A 13,525-nucleotide genomic window follows, 5' to 3' on the forward strand; every position below is an offset into this window, starting at 1 on the left:
TCTAATTTTGTTTCACTTCTTTTAAATGGTTGAAATAGTTGATTTTCTGACCATTGGGGAAAAAAAAAACAACTCCTTCAGATCACGCTTCAGCAGCATCTAAACTCTTTACTGTCAGGTATATAGACGGTCTGCAAAAGCATGCTTTATTTCTGTAATTCCTGAAGGTGGCGCTCGTAATACTGCTGACAAATCAGCTGTGAAAGATTTCCATTTCCATCTCGTAGTCCACTAGCAGGATGCAATAACTGTACAGATGCTCATATCAAAGAGTGACATTTAAAATCAAACATTACAAGGCCTGTAGTTAATTATTGCTATATAAATAAAAGTGATTCATTACCTCCATCTCAGTCACGAGCCGCAGGTTGTTTTTGCCCGTGTATGTTTCTTTACTCTTACAGACTATCTGGTGACCCCCAGAGCACACAAACATCACATTTTAGTTTTGGGTGAACTATCCCTTTAATGGTTTCATGTGAACAATGGAATGGTTCACCCATAAAAAAAAAGTCGTGTCATCATTTACTCAGTCTCAACTAGTTACAAACCTGTATGAATTTCTTCGACGGAAGTCAATGGTGACCCAAAACAGCCTTTTATTTAAAATATCAGCTTTAGAACTACTTGAGGCGAGTAAAGGACAGAAATTGTACTTTTTGGGTGAACTATTACTTTTATGAGCCACTAACACAAAAATCAACAGTTCAGTCTGTGAATGTTAATATTGAGAAATAAAGACTTTACAACAATGTTGTTTTCCCCACGTTTTATTAAGAGATATATTACAAATGTCTAGACGCCACGAGGAGTCTTGAAGTTCATGCCGACCGGAGGCTGAGTCACCTGAAGATTGGACAAGCTGCCGAAATCCTGACGGAGAGAGAAACAGCGTTAGTGAGGAGAGAACCAATGACTCCATGTTTAAGACCCTGAGAACAAGGAGTAGAGCTCAAACCGTTTCCACAAAACAAGACCGGCCTTGAGTTTAACTAAAATCACCAGAGACACAGATTCCCTCTCTAGAATATATGAAACAATGCATCATGAAAGCTCTCTGCTTCACCGAAGCCATGTATATGAAAGCATTTCACTCAAAAACAAAGTGTTTCATTGTTTATCTCACGTCTAAAAGCCTATAAACTCACATTAAAAAAAAAAAAAAACAACAACATTCTCAAAGTGTACAAAAAAAAAAAAAAAAAAAAAAAAGTACAAAAACAAGCGTGTGTGAAAGAGTCGAGGTTTGTAAGGAACAGGATCCAGCAAACACGGGAAAGTCTTTCACTTCTTCTTCCTGTACTATCAATGACCTGGAGACAGTCACTCCACAGTCACTTTCGACACAGGACTCGAGCGACTGAACGACTCACCAGAAGCTTGAGCATTTCCTTGGTGTCTGTGTCGACCTCGATGATCTCCTGGTCCAGAGCAGAGACCTGCAGAGACACACACACATCATCATCATCATCATCATCAGGACTGAGTTCATGTTAAGACTGTGTGAAAGGCGCAGGGTCGATCGGAGACGTACCTCAGGCACGTAGTTATCTCTGCGCTCGCGCTCCTCCTCCTGCAGCTTGATGGAGATTCCTCTGACTGGACCTCTCTGGATACGCTTCATCAGATGTGTGACATACCTGCACACACCACACACACACACACACACACACGTCATTCAGAGACGCCGCCTCACACTCGCTGTTCTTTCACTAAAACACAGGTTTCTGGAGCAGCGGTCATCATTAGACAAGAAAACATTGTATGGGCCAAAATTATACATTTTTCTTTTATGATAAAAATCATTAGGATATTAATAAAAACTACAATACACATTACAAAATTGATGCACCCTCAGATGTCAGATTTTTAAATAGATGCATCTCAGATAAATAGTGTCCTAACAAACCAGATCATTTATGAATCTCACTTTTAGAAACGGACCCTTAGGACTGGTCAGATCATTAGTGTTTCTTTGACGCCGTCAGCTAGTGCTTCATCATCCATTAAACAAGCTTCATTATGAACACAGATAGAAATCTCTCCCATCCACTGACTGTAATAAACTTTGGCATATGAGGCTTTGTTTCATACTTAAAATAGCAATCTTACCAATAAATACAAATCAATAAACAGTTTTGCTACCCTTTAATGTGGCCCAAGATATTCAGAATAAGGGACGCTCCGATCTGCATTTCTGCTTCTGATACCAGAGACTCAGGATAAGAGCCGAAAGAGAACAGATCTGATTCTGAAGGAAAAGGCAGAATTACCTAATAGACCATAAGCATCCTTGTGACTAACCGTGTTTCATACACATCCGGCAGGACAAGATAGATAGAGACCAAAACAACCACCTAATAACATCACGGACGTGAACCCCGTGTCAGCTTCTCCTCGACCGGACAGCTCGTGCTCCTCAGGCACTCAGTCAGAAGAATCAACAGCTTTCCTGCACGTCTTTTAAAATAAAGTCTTAATGAGTGGTTCATGACGGTTCTTTCCACGACCCCCGAGCTGAGAACCGCTGGGTACGGAGCATGACGTCACACGCTGCTCAGCGCTAGCTTTTAAACCAGCTCACATGATCACAGATAGGGTTAAATACTGACACAAGGATCAGACCAGAGCATCCTCATTAATAAGGTCACATTTACCTCAGGAAGGACATTCTACTAAATATTTTGAATGAGACACAGCCCGTCTAGATGAACACAGACACGTGAGAGCGAGACTTACATCGTCTTAAGAGTGCCTCACAAACACCTAGAATTATAACGCACTGTTTTTGGATTTGAATGTAAAGATTTATTCTAAATTCAACAAATATTTGAACTGTTGAATATTCAAGGTTTTTTTGAAGCCCAGACACTGAACCCCAGATCAATCACACCAGAGAACTGACCCGAGACGTTTATGAAGGAGCGTTTAAGAACAAGTAAAGAAGTTATCCGTTGAATGAAACGCAATACATCAGTACGGTCTCTAAACAACACTTCCAGCAGACCGCTGATTTTCATTATAGAGAAGAAAGCTTGAATCTCTACTCGCACTGCCGTCCTTTCTCAGTATAAATGTTAACTGGACAAACATCAACTCATTCACGTCTTGTGTGAGAAACTGATCAAAGCTTAAAGAAGAAGCGAGCTTATGATTAAAACAAGAACAAACCTCTGCCAGCGTGCCCTGAAAATATACTTCTATCAAAGAGAAACACGTTTCAGCCCCAGCTGGAAGATATTTGTTCTTGTTTGAAATCAAACTCTTTGTAAACTAAAACCTGAAACTAAGTGAATCTTTCAGATATTTGCACCAGAAATACTGAGGAAGAGTTTACCGCTGTGTCTGCGACACGAATTTATGACCTTTTTAGACCTTAATCTTTGGAAAGGTGAATGTAGTCCTGCAGAGAGCCATTGTTTAGCAGATTAAACACCCAGGAACACGCTTCATCAAAACAACTATAGAACTATAGAGTCAGCTCAGAGCAGAAACGAGTGGAACGGCCAGCGATCGACGGAGACGGTCACATCATCAGCTCGTTACACATCTAATAACTCATTAATAGTCAGCCAGACACTGACTCGGTGCGGCGTCCCAGCATGCAGTGGGGCTCTGGCTCACCCAGCGATCTTGTTGCGCAGCTTCTTGCTGGGGATGATGGCGATCTCCTCGCAGACGCGCTTGTTTGTGTGGAAGTCGTTGCCCAGCCGGGTGTAGTACTTCTCGATGATGACCCGGGCGGCCTTCTTCACCGTCTTGGTCCTGACGCGACCCTGCAGAGAGAAACAGCCCATAAAACACACACACACACCAGTTCAGAAACACAGCCGATAAACACACACACGTAACAGCAGCAGAGCTCGAGTAAAGCCCGCTCAACTGTCAAATTCTCTCTTAATATTAAAGAACTACATCGATAGAAACGTCGCTTTTAGAACGATACAAACATTGACAGCCAATCAGAATCCATCCTGCTGTCACGAGCTGGAGAATTTAAAGCGGCAGATGAGCGTGCGTTTAAATAGACGCTAATATCGTTCTTTATAGTTCTTGCGCGAACGGGGCTTGATGCTAGTATCTGCTAGCTGCAGTGCATTATGGGGCCGAGCAGAAACACTTTACAGAAAGTCAAACTCAAAATCTGGTCAGGTGCGTTGATTAACACGAATCACCGTGAAAACACTCCCGGTTTGAGAGTATTCCTGTGAAACGCACTCGTAGTATCAGACTATCGCTGAAAGCGCAGCGGCTCGCGCTCTTTTATCGCTCGTTTATCTCACGCGCCGCTCATCCGTCGCGTCATATCCACACACAAGCGCGCCAAACCAACTCCGCGTCACACTCCGCTACCTGCCTTCGTGAACCGAGCGGCGAAAGCGGCGGATTACAGCAGATTATTAGCAGTCAAACAATCGGATACCCACCATGATGATCCGGAGAGCGGAAGAGAAAGAAAAAGAGCCCGACCGGAAGTCGAGCAGAGAAGGCCGCGCGAGCGCCGCTCACTGCCCCCCAGCGGCGGAGGAGAGACACTGCAGCGGCGCTTCATTTCTTTACGTTCAGGTCATAACACGCTCCAGAGCTGTCATAAATACCGCAGGAAATACATGGCTGCTTCCGGAAGAAAGATTTTGGTCTTTAAGTAGAAACACTTATTTCTGCTCTAAAAACGATCATTAATTCTAGCTGTCAGAGTTTTATGCGTTTACTTGTATCTCTAACATTTAGATGCTCTTCTATTATTCTGACAAATCTAGTAATTACTGTTTAACACGCAAATATATCAAATTAGCCCTCTTTGCTTGACATTAAAGTGAAAGTTTTCCTTCATTGTTCAGCTTTCAAGAAAATACTGAATCTGAACATGACCCAGCAATAAATACACCTGAAAAGATAATTACAATTCAGTGGAGTCCAATGTTGTTTTATATATATCTACACAAACCAGTTTATATATATATATATATATATATATATATATATATATATATATATGAATGAGCCTTATTGAGGAAATGAAATGCACAGGAGTGTGATTTAATGAGCTAGTAACACGTTCAAACCTTCACAACACTAGAGATGCAGGTTCTAAGAGAAGTCGAGACACAGATGAACAATGGTTTTGCTTCTTGTTTTTAAACCATTTCTGATCAGAATAAAACACATGGGTTTAACCAAAAATGGGCTGTCATGACATGCTGATTAAAGAGATACACACCATACAAGCACATGGAGATCAATCTGTTGCAGTTAAACAAAATGTTTCTGTATTTGAAAGTGATGTTGTGATTCATAAATCCTCTATTTTATGCTGTTCAGTGCAATCTGTATTGTTAAGTGCTAAATAAAAGGGATTAGTTTAAGTTTCACTGATCTACATTAACAGGAGCAACATGGAGAAGACCAAGATTATTAATTTGGTCTCATTTAACTAATACACGTTTTCTGAAGATTGAATTCAGTCAAGAGATGACTCTGATTACAGCCAAAAAAAAAAACCCCACAACTGCTTAAAAATGAGACTTGACAAGACAATCAGTGAAGATCAGAAACAGAAAATGCTGAAAAATCACTTTATTAAACCTGTACAAGATGAACGAAACATCCTATTAAAAGTATATACAAAGATTTACACTAAAAATGGCCACGAGTCAGTAAAACATGAACAGATCAAAACTAATCATCGTCCTCTTCATCAATGATGGGCCTGGATCTGAAACAGAGAGAGAACACAGATCAGTCTCAGCTCAAACCCTCAGACAGGAAGAGGAAGTCCTGAGCACTCACTTCCTGGGGGCTTTAGCTATGCCGCTGCCGCCCGCCTGCTCTTCCTCCTCATCATCAGACGTGGGATGAAAGATCTCCTTCTCTGGTTTTCTACCAGGACCACCGAAGAAGTCACCGATGCCTTTCTGCCACTGAGGCGTGGGCCGCGGACACACAGGGTTCCCACCCATGTATTTATTCTTAGCTGAGCAAAAAACAAACACCACTCAATTTAACACCGATATGAAGTTATTTACACTAGCACTGATTAACAGTAAACAGATCCTACTAGAGATTTAATCACTTCAGAGTTAAACCGGTAAACGGTCAGTAATGGAAAAATAAATTCTAAAGATGCTCTCATAAGACACACAGACTTCAGATAATACTAGTAGACAGGATCTAGTGTTTAACTGACTCCAGCAGGAAAACATTCAGGAACGACACGTCTGTGAAACCAGCTTTAGTTTAGATTAGTCAAGGCTAATATAGTACTATAATAAATAACCCAGTGCCAGATTAAATTATACATCTGATCCATTTCAAATGAAAGGAACTTGAACTGACTGATCTTAAAACATCTTAAAACACCTTGAACTAATAATGCTGGTTTAGCCTTGTCTGTGAAATCAGGTCTAAAAGTGCCAGAATACATCTCTTACGCACAACTGAAAAGACAAGGGTTTACGTGCGCGCACTCACCAGGCGTGCCCGACTGCGCGCCGCTGCTGTGCGCGTTCACGGATCCGGAGGCACTGGGAGTTTTCCGGGTAGCAGACGCGGCAACGACTGCAACGAAGGAAAAAAAGGTTTATTAATAACAAAAACGGCACAAGAGACAGCTGCATCAGAAAATAAAACCAATTCTACTTCCGGAACGCTTCATTGTGACGCGACGCGGATGAATGTGAAAGTGGCGCCATTTAATTCAGAACGAATTAAACCCATATAAAAAAAATCCCACTGGCAGTTAAATCACTAACGTTGTGTTCAAACAATAATGAGACCATTTGGATTGGAAAAACTAGTTGAATGACTTCTGTCCTACATTCACAGCAGCGTCAGTTTTTCACGATGGTTGCTAGACAACAAATAAATGTTTACAGATTAATATCATCCATATAGGTGTAAAAGCAGTTTCCCCCTCATAAAAACAGCATCTTACTTTAACTGAATTAATCAGCGTGTTAATGTTCGAGTCACATCAGATTGGCGGGAGATGATTGATAAAGCCGACATAATGCTAATGTTTATAATACCGACAGTGCGTGCGGCTTTTAGCGCGCTTCAGAGGCGCGCTTATCACAGGAGTTTCCCGCGTCAGGTTTCTCCTTCAGTCTGATTGATGTGAAGCGGGTTTGTGGCATTTCTCTTACCTTTCCTGTAAGAGCCGGGAACGCCATCAGCTTTAGTTCGCACCATCGCGTTGTTTTTGCGAATGAACGTCAGACAGGAACGATAGCTTCCACAGAACTGAAAAAAACGAGCGATTCCCGCCGTCTTTTTAAAAGAGTAGCCAGATCGCGTGACTTCACGGAGCGCCAGCCAATGGGTGACCGGGAACACGGGACACGTGACTGTGGGCTACGCCGCTCCAATTTTAAAGGACTGAAACGCTTCCATGGTAACGGCAGTGTCGGGTGTGCGCGCGGTTCCCCGATGACGTCACGCGCAGAAATGGAGGCAAAAGGAACCGGAGCGGATTCATTCAGTTAGTCTACTTTAGTGATCCCTTATAAGGGAAACTTGTTTTAGGCAAAACAGAAAGACTCGCAACAAGATTCGTTCAAACAGCCTGTTCACAAACCGAGAGCAGACTCCGTCCAAGAAAACGTTTATTACAGTTATTTGGCGCCAAATCACTCGATTCAGATATTGTTCGTTCATCTAGAAACTGTCTTATACAGGATAAACAGTATTCTGTGAAGATTTATAGGGAGCACACCTGTATTCAAAACCTACAAAATATCATTTCAGTGGACTAAAATATAACAAGTTAAAAGGGTTTGAAACAGTACGAATGAGAAAGGTGTGAAAAATACAGTCAATATTGTTGAAAAAAATATTTTGCCCACCCAATCACACCAGAATCTTTACATATGTTTAAAGCACTAATAATTTGTTGGATTTGTGCTGGGATCATTCAATAAACTCTTTATTAGGTGTTAAATAACTCTGTAGAGGATGAACCTGGATATGAACTGAATCAGGAGCTCAGTCTCTGATCCGCTTTATTTCTGTTGAGATGCTGTCAAACTGATTTATTATACATTTATTATAATGAAATATTTTTTGTGCTGTGCTCAGGGTCAGAAACAGCTGATCAGTCGTATCGATTGAACAGAGCAGAATAATAAGCTGCTCATCTGGTAGATGACGAGGAAGAAGGAGTCCAGGAAACATTGTTCAGTCCTAAACACATTCTGTGGACTAAACCACAATATGATCCGTGCATGTTTATGCTCTGTTTTTACCTCTACTAGAAATAACACTAATAACACCGAATGCACGAGTGTTTGTGTACACTTCAGTTTATTAAACTGCTGAAGAAGACCAATAGGAAACCGGTCCGGTTGCATTTCTATTTGTTGCCATTTCAAAGTCACCGTGTACTACATGGAGACACAGATTAAACATTCAAACAGAAGACACTATTTACGCTTCATAAAATTAGGGGAAAAATGCACAATCTGAAAACATAAGATTTTTCCTTAAGTTGTAATTTTAAAAATAAGAAATGTGAAGTGAAGTGTTGAAGTCCCCCGGGCCCCTGGCAGAGTCACCAGCGTCGGCCCTCATCCATCAACATCAGGAGCCATGAAGAGCCAGTAAAGAAAGCTGTGAACACACTCATCTGAACGAGAGCTGATAGAAGAGCTTGATTCTGAAGATCTGATGTTCTGCAGCAGCTTCAGGATCACCTTGAAGAGATCAGGTGTTACTGGAGATTCAGGGTTAAACATGTTAATGACAGCAGATTCGGAGCCTCAGGTGTGTGTGTGTGTGTGTGTGTGTGTGTGAGAGAGAGAGAGAGAGAGAGAGAGAGAGAGAGAGAACCTGAGGTCATTCAAAACATCTCTGCTCCAAATGTCCGTCAGATCTCGCTCGTGTAGAGTTAGGGTTTGGTCACTATAAAAACAATAGAATCTAACGCGCGTGTGGGCGGGTCCCCAGAGAGTCGGGGGCGGGGTCCGAGAAGCCGACTCGTCTGGCTCTTGTCCAATCAGAGCCGAGGGGCGTGTCCACATCTCTGCTCGCTGACTTTCTGCGCTGAACTTCTGGGTTTGTGACTGAAGACTGCAGCGGTAAGATCACTTTAATCCACAATAACTTCACTTCTCGCCATCACAAGAACTCCTCTATTAACAGTTTATACTGACCGTTTCAATCAGTATCCAGTTTCTCCTCTGATGAACCGATTTACGACGTGAGGAATGGTTTCTATCAGTAGCTGAAACCCTATCGCCTCATCACGAGTCTGTTAGAAAGAGAAGAAGATGTGAATGAATTCAGAATCTATTTAAGGATTTGTGTGCGTTTGTGAGATTATGTCTGAATTATACAGGCTATGTGTGTGTGTTTATACCTACTTCATCATATTTCAAGGACAAATGAGTTAAACCTGAAATAAGGGTATAAAATGTGGTAAATGAAGTTGTTTTAGTTCTCTGTTTGGGTGAGTCTGTAGTTTTTATCACTAGCTGTATTTCAGAACAATAGGAGTCTGTGCAGAGCGTCTAAACACTCATTGTTTCTCACGCTGAGGTCAGTGTGAGTGTGTCAGGACTCTCCGGCGTCTGGACTCAGAGTCACTGATTGTTCTCTAGATGGAGTGTTTCGGCGCTGGACGCTCTCAGTCTCCGGGTTCTTCAGGATCGTTTGGGGTCCGAGTGCAGGTCCAGGGCATCTCCGGCCGGCCGTACGTGGTCCTGAACGCTCAGGGCAGACCTGAGTATCCAGACATCTTCCTCACGGAGCCTCAGCAGCAGGAGTTTGTGTCCAGCATGAGCGGCAGTGCCTCCAGCGCTTCGAGCCCTGGGCCCGATCACCACGGGTCTCTGAGGGCCCTCAGGAGCCCGGCGCTCCAGCACAGCAGCCCTTCTTCACCCGTGACGCTGAAGAGAGCCCGGATCCCGGGGCCCGGAGTCCAGGAGCTGTCGGTGGAGAGCCTTACCTGCTGGCCGTCTCACATCATCTGCAGGCCATCTGGACTCGGCTCTGAGACACAGGGCCCAGGGTCCCCTCGGAGCCGGGGCCGACCACAGGAGGAGAGGGGCAGGTAGGGTCTAAGAGATGACCAACAACGACAGCCTGGACCACTCATAAGCGCATAAGCGCAATTATACATCATCTGAAAGCTGACGGATTACAACTATTTGAAAATCTGAAAATAAAAAAATTAAAAAATAAATAAATAAATAAATAAATAAATAAATAAATATATAATATATATATATATATATATATATATATATATATATATATATATATATATATATATATATATATAAATATTGAGAAAATTACCTTTAAAGTTGTCTAAAAGAAGTTCTTAGCAATGCATATTACTTTCTTAGTACCTCTGCTTGTTCTAATGAGTGGTATTTATTTCAATCATCAAAATAGAATTATGACACTTGACTTCATGCTTATCTTCAGCACAGTTTGCAGGGCAGTGTAATATTGATCATCTGTCTCTTAGAAAACACATTCGACATTCACACATAGCACCTCAATACCATGGTAAAAATGTAACCAGAAACTATGTTTTTTAGGTATTTGTATAAAAGGAAGTCATCTAAATGAATTTATATAAAAGCACAAGTTATATTATGTTAATACCAAAGAAAAGTCATGAACATTGTAGTAATTATCACTATTGTTTTATGGTCCAGGTCGGATGGGAGTGGGATCGGAGCGGACATGTCAAAGGTCACATCTGCAGGGCAGCAGCAGAGGTCAGAGGTCACAGAGGAGAACGACAGCGGACAGGTAGAGACAGCAAACACTCAGGAGTCATTGTGTTTGATTCATCTGAACTGATTCACGCTTCATTGTGTCTCTAAGGCCACACCTGATCTTCTGAAAGGACGGCGAGAGCTTCCGGATCATCCTGACGAGGAAACCACTAAACTAGTGATGGTTAACTACCTGAAAGACGGGTAAGAGCCGGCTGCTTCAGGTCTGTCATATACATGTGAGAAATGCATGGGATTTTGTGTGAATAAAATCATGTAATGTAGCCAGAGTTGAAAAGGTCACTTTGGAAATATATAAAAGTTATTTGCAGTTTACCAGTTACCCAACTCAAATGTAATAAGTGTAATGTATTCAACTGTTAATAGCTTTAAAACATTTAAAGAAAGCATCAGCACTGATTACTGCCAGACTTTTTAAATCCTTCATCACTTGATATTATAATAAGACTGTAATACCTGAATGTTAAAACACAGCACTTCTTCTTACTTTTCAGATAATTCTGAGATTAAATACAAACTTAAAGCCATAACAAGAAATAGTTTGTAGATATGCTGCTGTTTTTGAAGTTAAATCTTTGCACAGGTATAACAAAAACAATTAAAGTTTGCAACATATGAAAGAAATCAATAAAATCAATGAAATCTATATGTAGGTAACATTTTTATAAATAACTGTAATTTAATTACATTTTTTGTTTTCAGTATCTCTTACTGAATATGATTCCTTTTTATTTTGTAACTTAATTCCATAATTTAGTGACATAACTCAACAGTACTGGGTGTATGAAAAAGGTAATAATTCAGGATTACGCTACACGTCACATATTAGACATTATGTCCCAGAATGCAGCGCTCCTCCTCATTCCTCTGGTGTTTGTACAGCTGGAAGACCGCAGATCCACTTCAAACTCTGTTTGTCTTCTATCTCCACACAGGAGTTTATTCCTGATACTGAGGAACATGAGAGACGGTCTGAAATAAAACCGGTAGTTTAGCTAGTTTGTTTTACTCGCCCTCATGTTGCTCCAAACCTGCAGGACTTTGTTTGTTCTTCCTCAGAGGAGATAAACACAGATGTGCTGACGCAAAGACAAGCCAGCTTTCTGTCACCTAATGAAGTTATTGTTCAGCCGGTTTGGAGAGAGTGTTAGTGCCATGTTGATCAGACGGCTGTGACTCTGCGGCTGGTTTCACTCAGGTCCTGTGAGGGTGAAGCTGTTATCAGACAGAGGGTGGAGCTGATGTTTGACAAGATCCACATGTTGAAGTTCAGAGCGCTGGAGAAGGTGAGCAGACATTTACAAAGGTACCATAGTACATTAAACTACAGCTGCTCTTACTGAATATGGGATCTGCTTTCAGACTATATTAAATAAATATTTATGTGAGGAAATCATTAAAAACATAAGTATGATTAAATGTAAGCATGAATACAAAATACAGTTGTTTTTGTATGTATGTAAACTATAAAAGAAATTCAAAGAACAAATAAAGTGGGAAATAAAATAAGCAAATTAATATGTAATGTTGCAACCAATATATTTATTTGTATTTCATTGTACTTTATTTCATTATGCCGTGACATATTGCAAAGTTTCATTATAGAAATGTATTTATTCTAGTGTGTTAAATCTCTCCATATGTTAGTCCTGTGCTTATCGTGTTGTGAGTCTTTCCAGCAGTCTCTGTTTGATTGATTCGTGTGTATTGAATAGTCGGAGTTCGCGGCTCCTCTGGAGGAGGTGAAAGATCTTAAAGACAGAAGGGCGGCGCTGGAGAGACATGTCACTCACTTACAGCAGCAGCTGCAGGACGCCCAGCAGGTGACTGGATGAGATGTGACCACAGTCGGTCAGTGTGTGTCCCGTCTGACGCCACGCGTGTCTTTGCAGAACAACGAGAGTTTGTGTGATGAGAAAGAGGAGAGGAACGCTGAGCTGAGGAGACTGCAGGAGGAGCTAGAGAGGAGCGAACAGGAGCAGATCACGCTCCGCCACAAAGTCACCGACATGGAGAAAGAGCTGCAGACCTCGCTGGATCAGTGAGTGGAGATCACACACACACACACACACACACACCATAGACACAAACACACACATAAAATAGTGTGTAACATGTAAAGCGTGAAAAGTAACGGTCCTAGTACTGAGCCCTGAGGTACTCCATATTTCACTTGTAATCAATATGATACCTTCTCATGTACTGCTACGAACTGATGGGGGTCCTTTTTAATGAGAGGCTTAACGACAGCCAATATAAAGATTTTAGGGACATGTCCTAATAAAAATAATGAATTAATTACAGCCAAAAGAGGATCTATGACTTCTGGAAGCAGCTCATTCAGTTTAGATGCTAACATGCTTGGTTTAGATGATTTAACTTTAATTTTGTACAATTCTTCCTCTCCTATAATAGAGAATGAGTGGAATTTTTAAATTAATTTTTCAACATTCAGTCTGATGTGACACTGTAGCTGACGGCTGTCTCTGATAGTATTGATCTCGGAAGTAAAGTATTTTGTAAAGTCAGGTTGTGGACGAGTGACGGAGCACAGTAAGGATGGAAGCAGTGTCACTGAAAGACCTTCAGGTCGGTTTGAATTTAGTATTTTGATAAGATGAATAAAAAGCTTTTTTTTTCTTGTAATTTTTTTTGTTCAAGTACAAATTTTAAACAAATTGTATTCTGAATAAAAAGGTAAATAAAAATAAGAAATACAATTTTTGTGCAACATTTTTATTTTCTTGCAGATTACACTTTTATTTGTTAGCCTATGT

General features: G+C 41.1%; 3 protein-coding genes and 1 non-coding gene across 4 annotated transcripts in view; 1 reads left to right on the forward strand and 3 right to left on the reverse strand.

Annotated features, from left to right (window-relative positions):
- Nucleotides 1–754: 754 nt before the first annotated feature.
- On the reverse strand, nucleotides 755–4,558 carry zgc:114188 (40S ribosomal protein S17-like). The gene is made up of 5 exons (XM_043228738.1): nucleotides 4,428–4,558; nucleotides 3,625–3,776; nucleotides 1,535–1,640; nucleotides 1,374–1,439; nucleotides 755–873 (listed from the first exon to the last, which is right to left on the reverse strand). Exons 1-5 carry the CDS (start codon nucleotides 4,428–4,430, stop codon nucleotides 796–798), a joined length of 405 nt encoding a protein of 134 aa, XP_043084673.1. The 5' UTR covers nucleotides 4,431–4,558; the 3' UTR covers nucleotides 755–795.
- On the reverse strand, nucleotides 1,228–1,351 carry LOC122331376. The gene has a single exon (XR_006248160.1). It is a non-coding gene; the product is annotated as a small nucleolar RNA SNORA71 (small nucleolar RNA).
- A 1,004-nt stretch (nucleotides 4,559–5,562) lies between the features above and the next one.
- Nucleotides 5,563–7,313, reverse strand: pclaf (PCNA clamp associated factor). Its single transcript, XM_043228416.1, has 4 exons — nucleotides 7,146–7,313; nucleotides 6,472–6,558; nucleotides 5,791–5,974; nucleotides 5,563–5,716 (listed from the first exon to the last, which is right to left on the reverse strand). Exons 1-4 carry the CDS (start codon nucleotides 7,189–7,191, stop codon nucleotides 5,680–5,682), a joined length of 354 nt encoding a protein of 117 aa, XP_043084351.1. The 5' UTR covers nucleotides 7,192–7,313; the 3' UTR covers nucleotides 5,563–5,679.
- A 1,627-nt stretch (nucleotides 7,314–8,940) lies between these two features.
- LOC122330369 (cingulin-like protein 1) overlaps nucleotides 8,941–13,525 on the forward strand; it is an 11,193-nt gene continuing 6,608 nt past the window's right edge. Inside the window, exons 1-7 of the mRNA XM_043227312.1 lie at nucleotides 8,941–9,074; nucleotides 9,597–10,048; nucleotides 10,665–10,761; nucleotides 10,837–10,931; nucleotides 11,947–12,034; nucleotides 12,464–12,571; nucleotides 12,641–12,789. Of these exons, the coding sequence (XP_043083247.1) occupies nucleotides 9,597–10,048; nucleotides 10,665–10,761; nucleotides 10,837–10,931; nucleotides 11,947–12,034; nucleotides 12,464–12,571; nucleotides 12,641–12,789 (989 nt within the window). The 5' untranslated portion in view covers nucleotides 8,941–9,074. The remainder of the gene's footprint in view (nucleotides 9,075–9,596; nucleotides 10,049–10,664; nucleotides 10,762–10,836; nucleotides 10,932–11,946; nucleotides 12,035–12,463; nucleotides 12,572–12,640; nucleotides 12,790–13,525) is intronic.

This window comes from Puntigrus tetrazona, chromosome 25 (assembly GCF_018831695.1).
Source record: "Puntigrus tetrazona isolate hp1 chromosome 25, ASM1883169v1, whole genome shotgun sequence".
In the NCBI taxonomy this organism is placed as follows: Eukaryota; Metazoa; Chordata; class Actinopteri; order Cypriniformes; family Cyprinidae; genus Puntigrus; species Puntigrus tetrazona.

Coding starts and splice junctions, on each gene's coding strand:
- zgc:114188 (XM_043228738.1), bottom strand. Junction 1,641..3,624: donor CTGCGCAACAAGATCGCTGG/GTGAGCCAGAGC, acceptor TGGTGTGTGCAG/GTATGTCACACATCTGATGA. Junction 874..1,373: donor AGGAAATGCTCAAGCTTCTG/GTGAGTCGTTCA, acceptor TCTCTCCGTCAG/GATTTCGGCAGCTTGTCCAA.
- pclaf (XM_043228416.1), bottom strand. CDS start 7,191: ATGGTGCGAACTAAAGCTGATGGCGTTCCCGGCTCTTACAGGAAAG. Junction 6,559..7,145: donor TCCCGGCTCTTACAGGAAAG/GTAAGAGAAATG, acceptor CCTTCGTTGCAG/TCGTTGCCGCGTCTGCTACC. Junction 5,975..6,471: donor CGCGCAGTCGGGCACGCCTG/GTGAGTGCGCGC, acceptor TTTTTTGCTCAG/CTAAGAATAAATACATGGGT.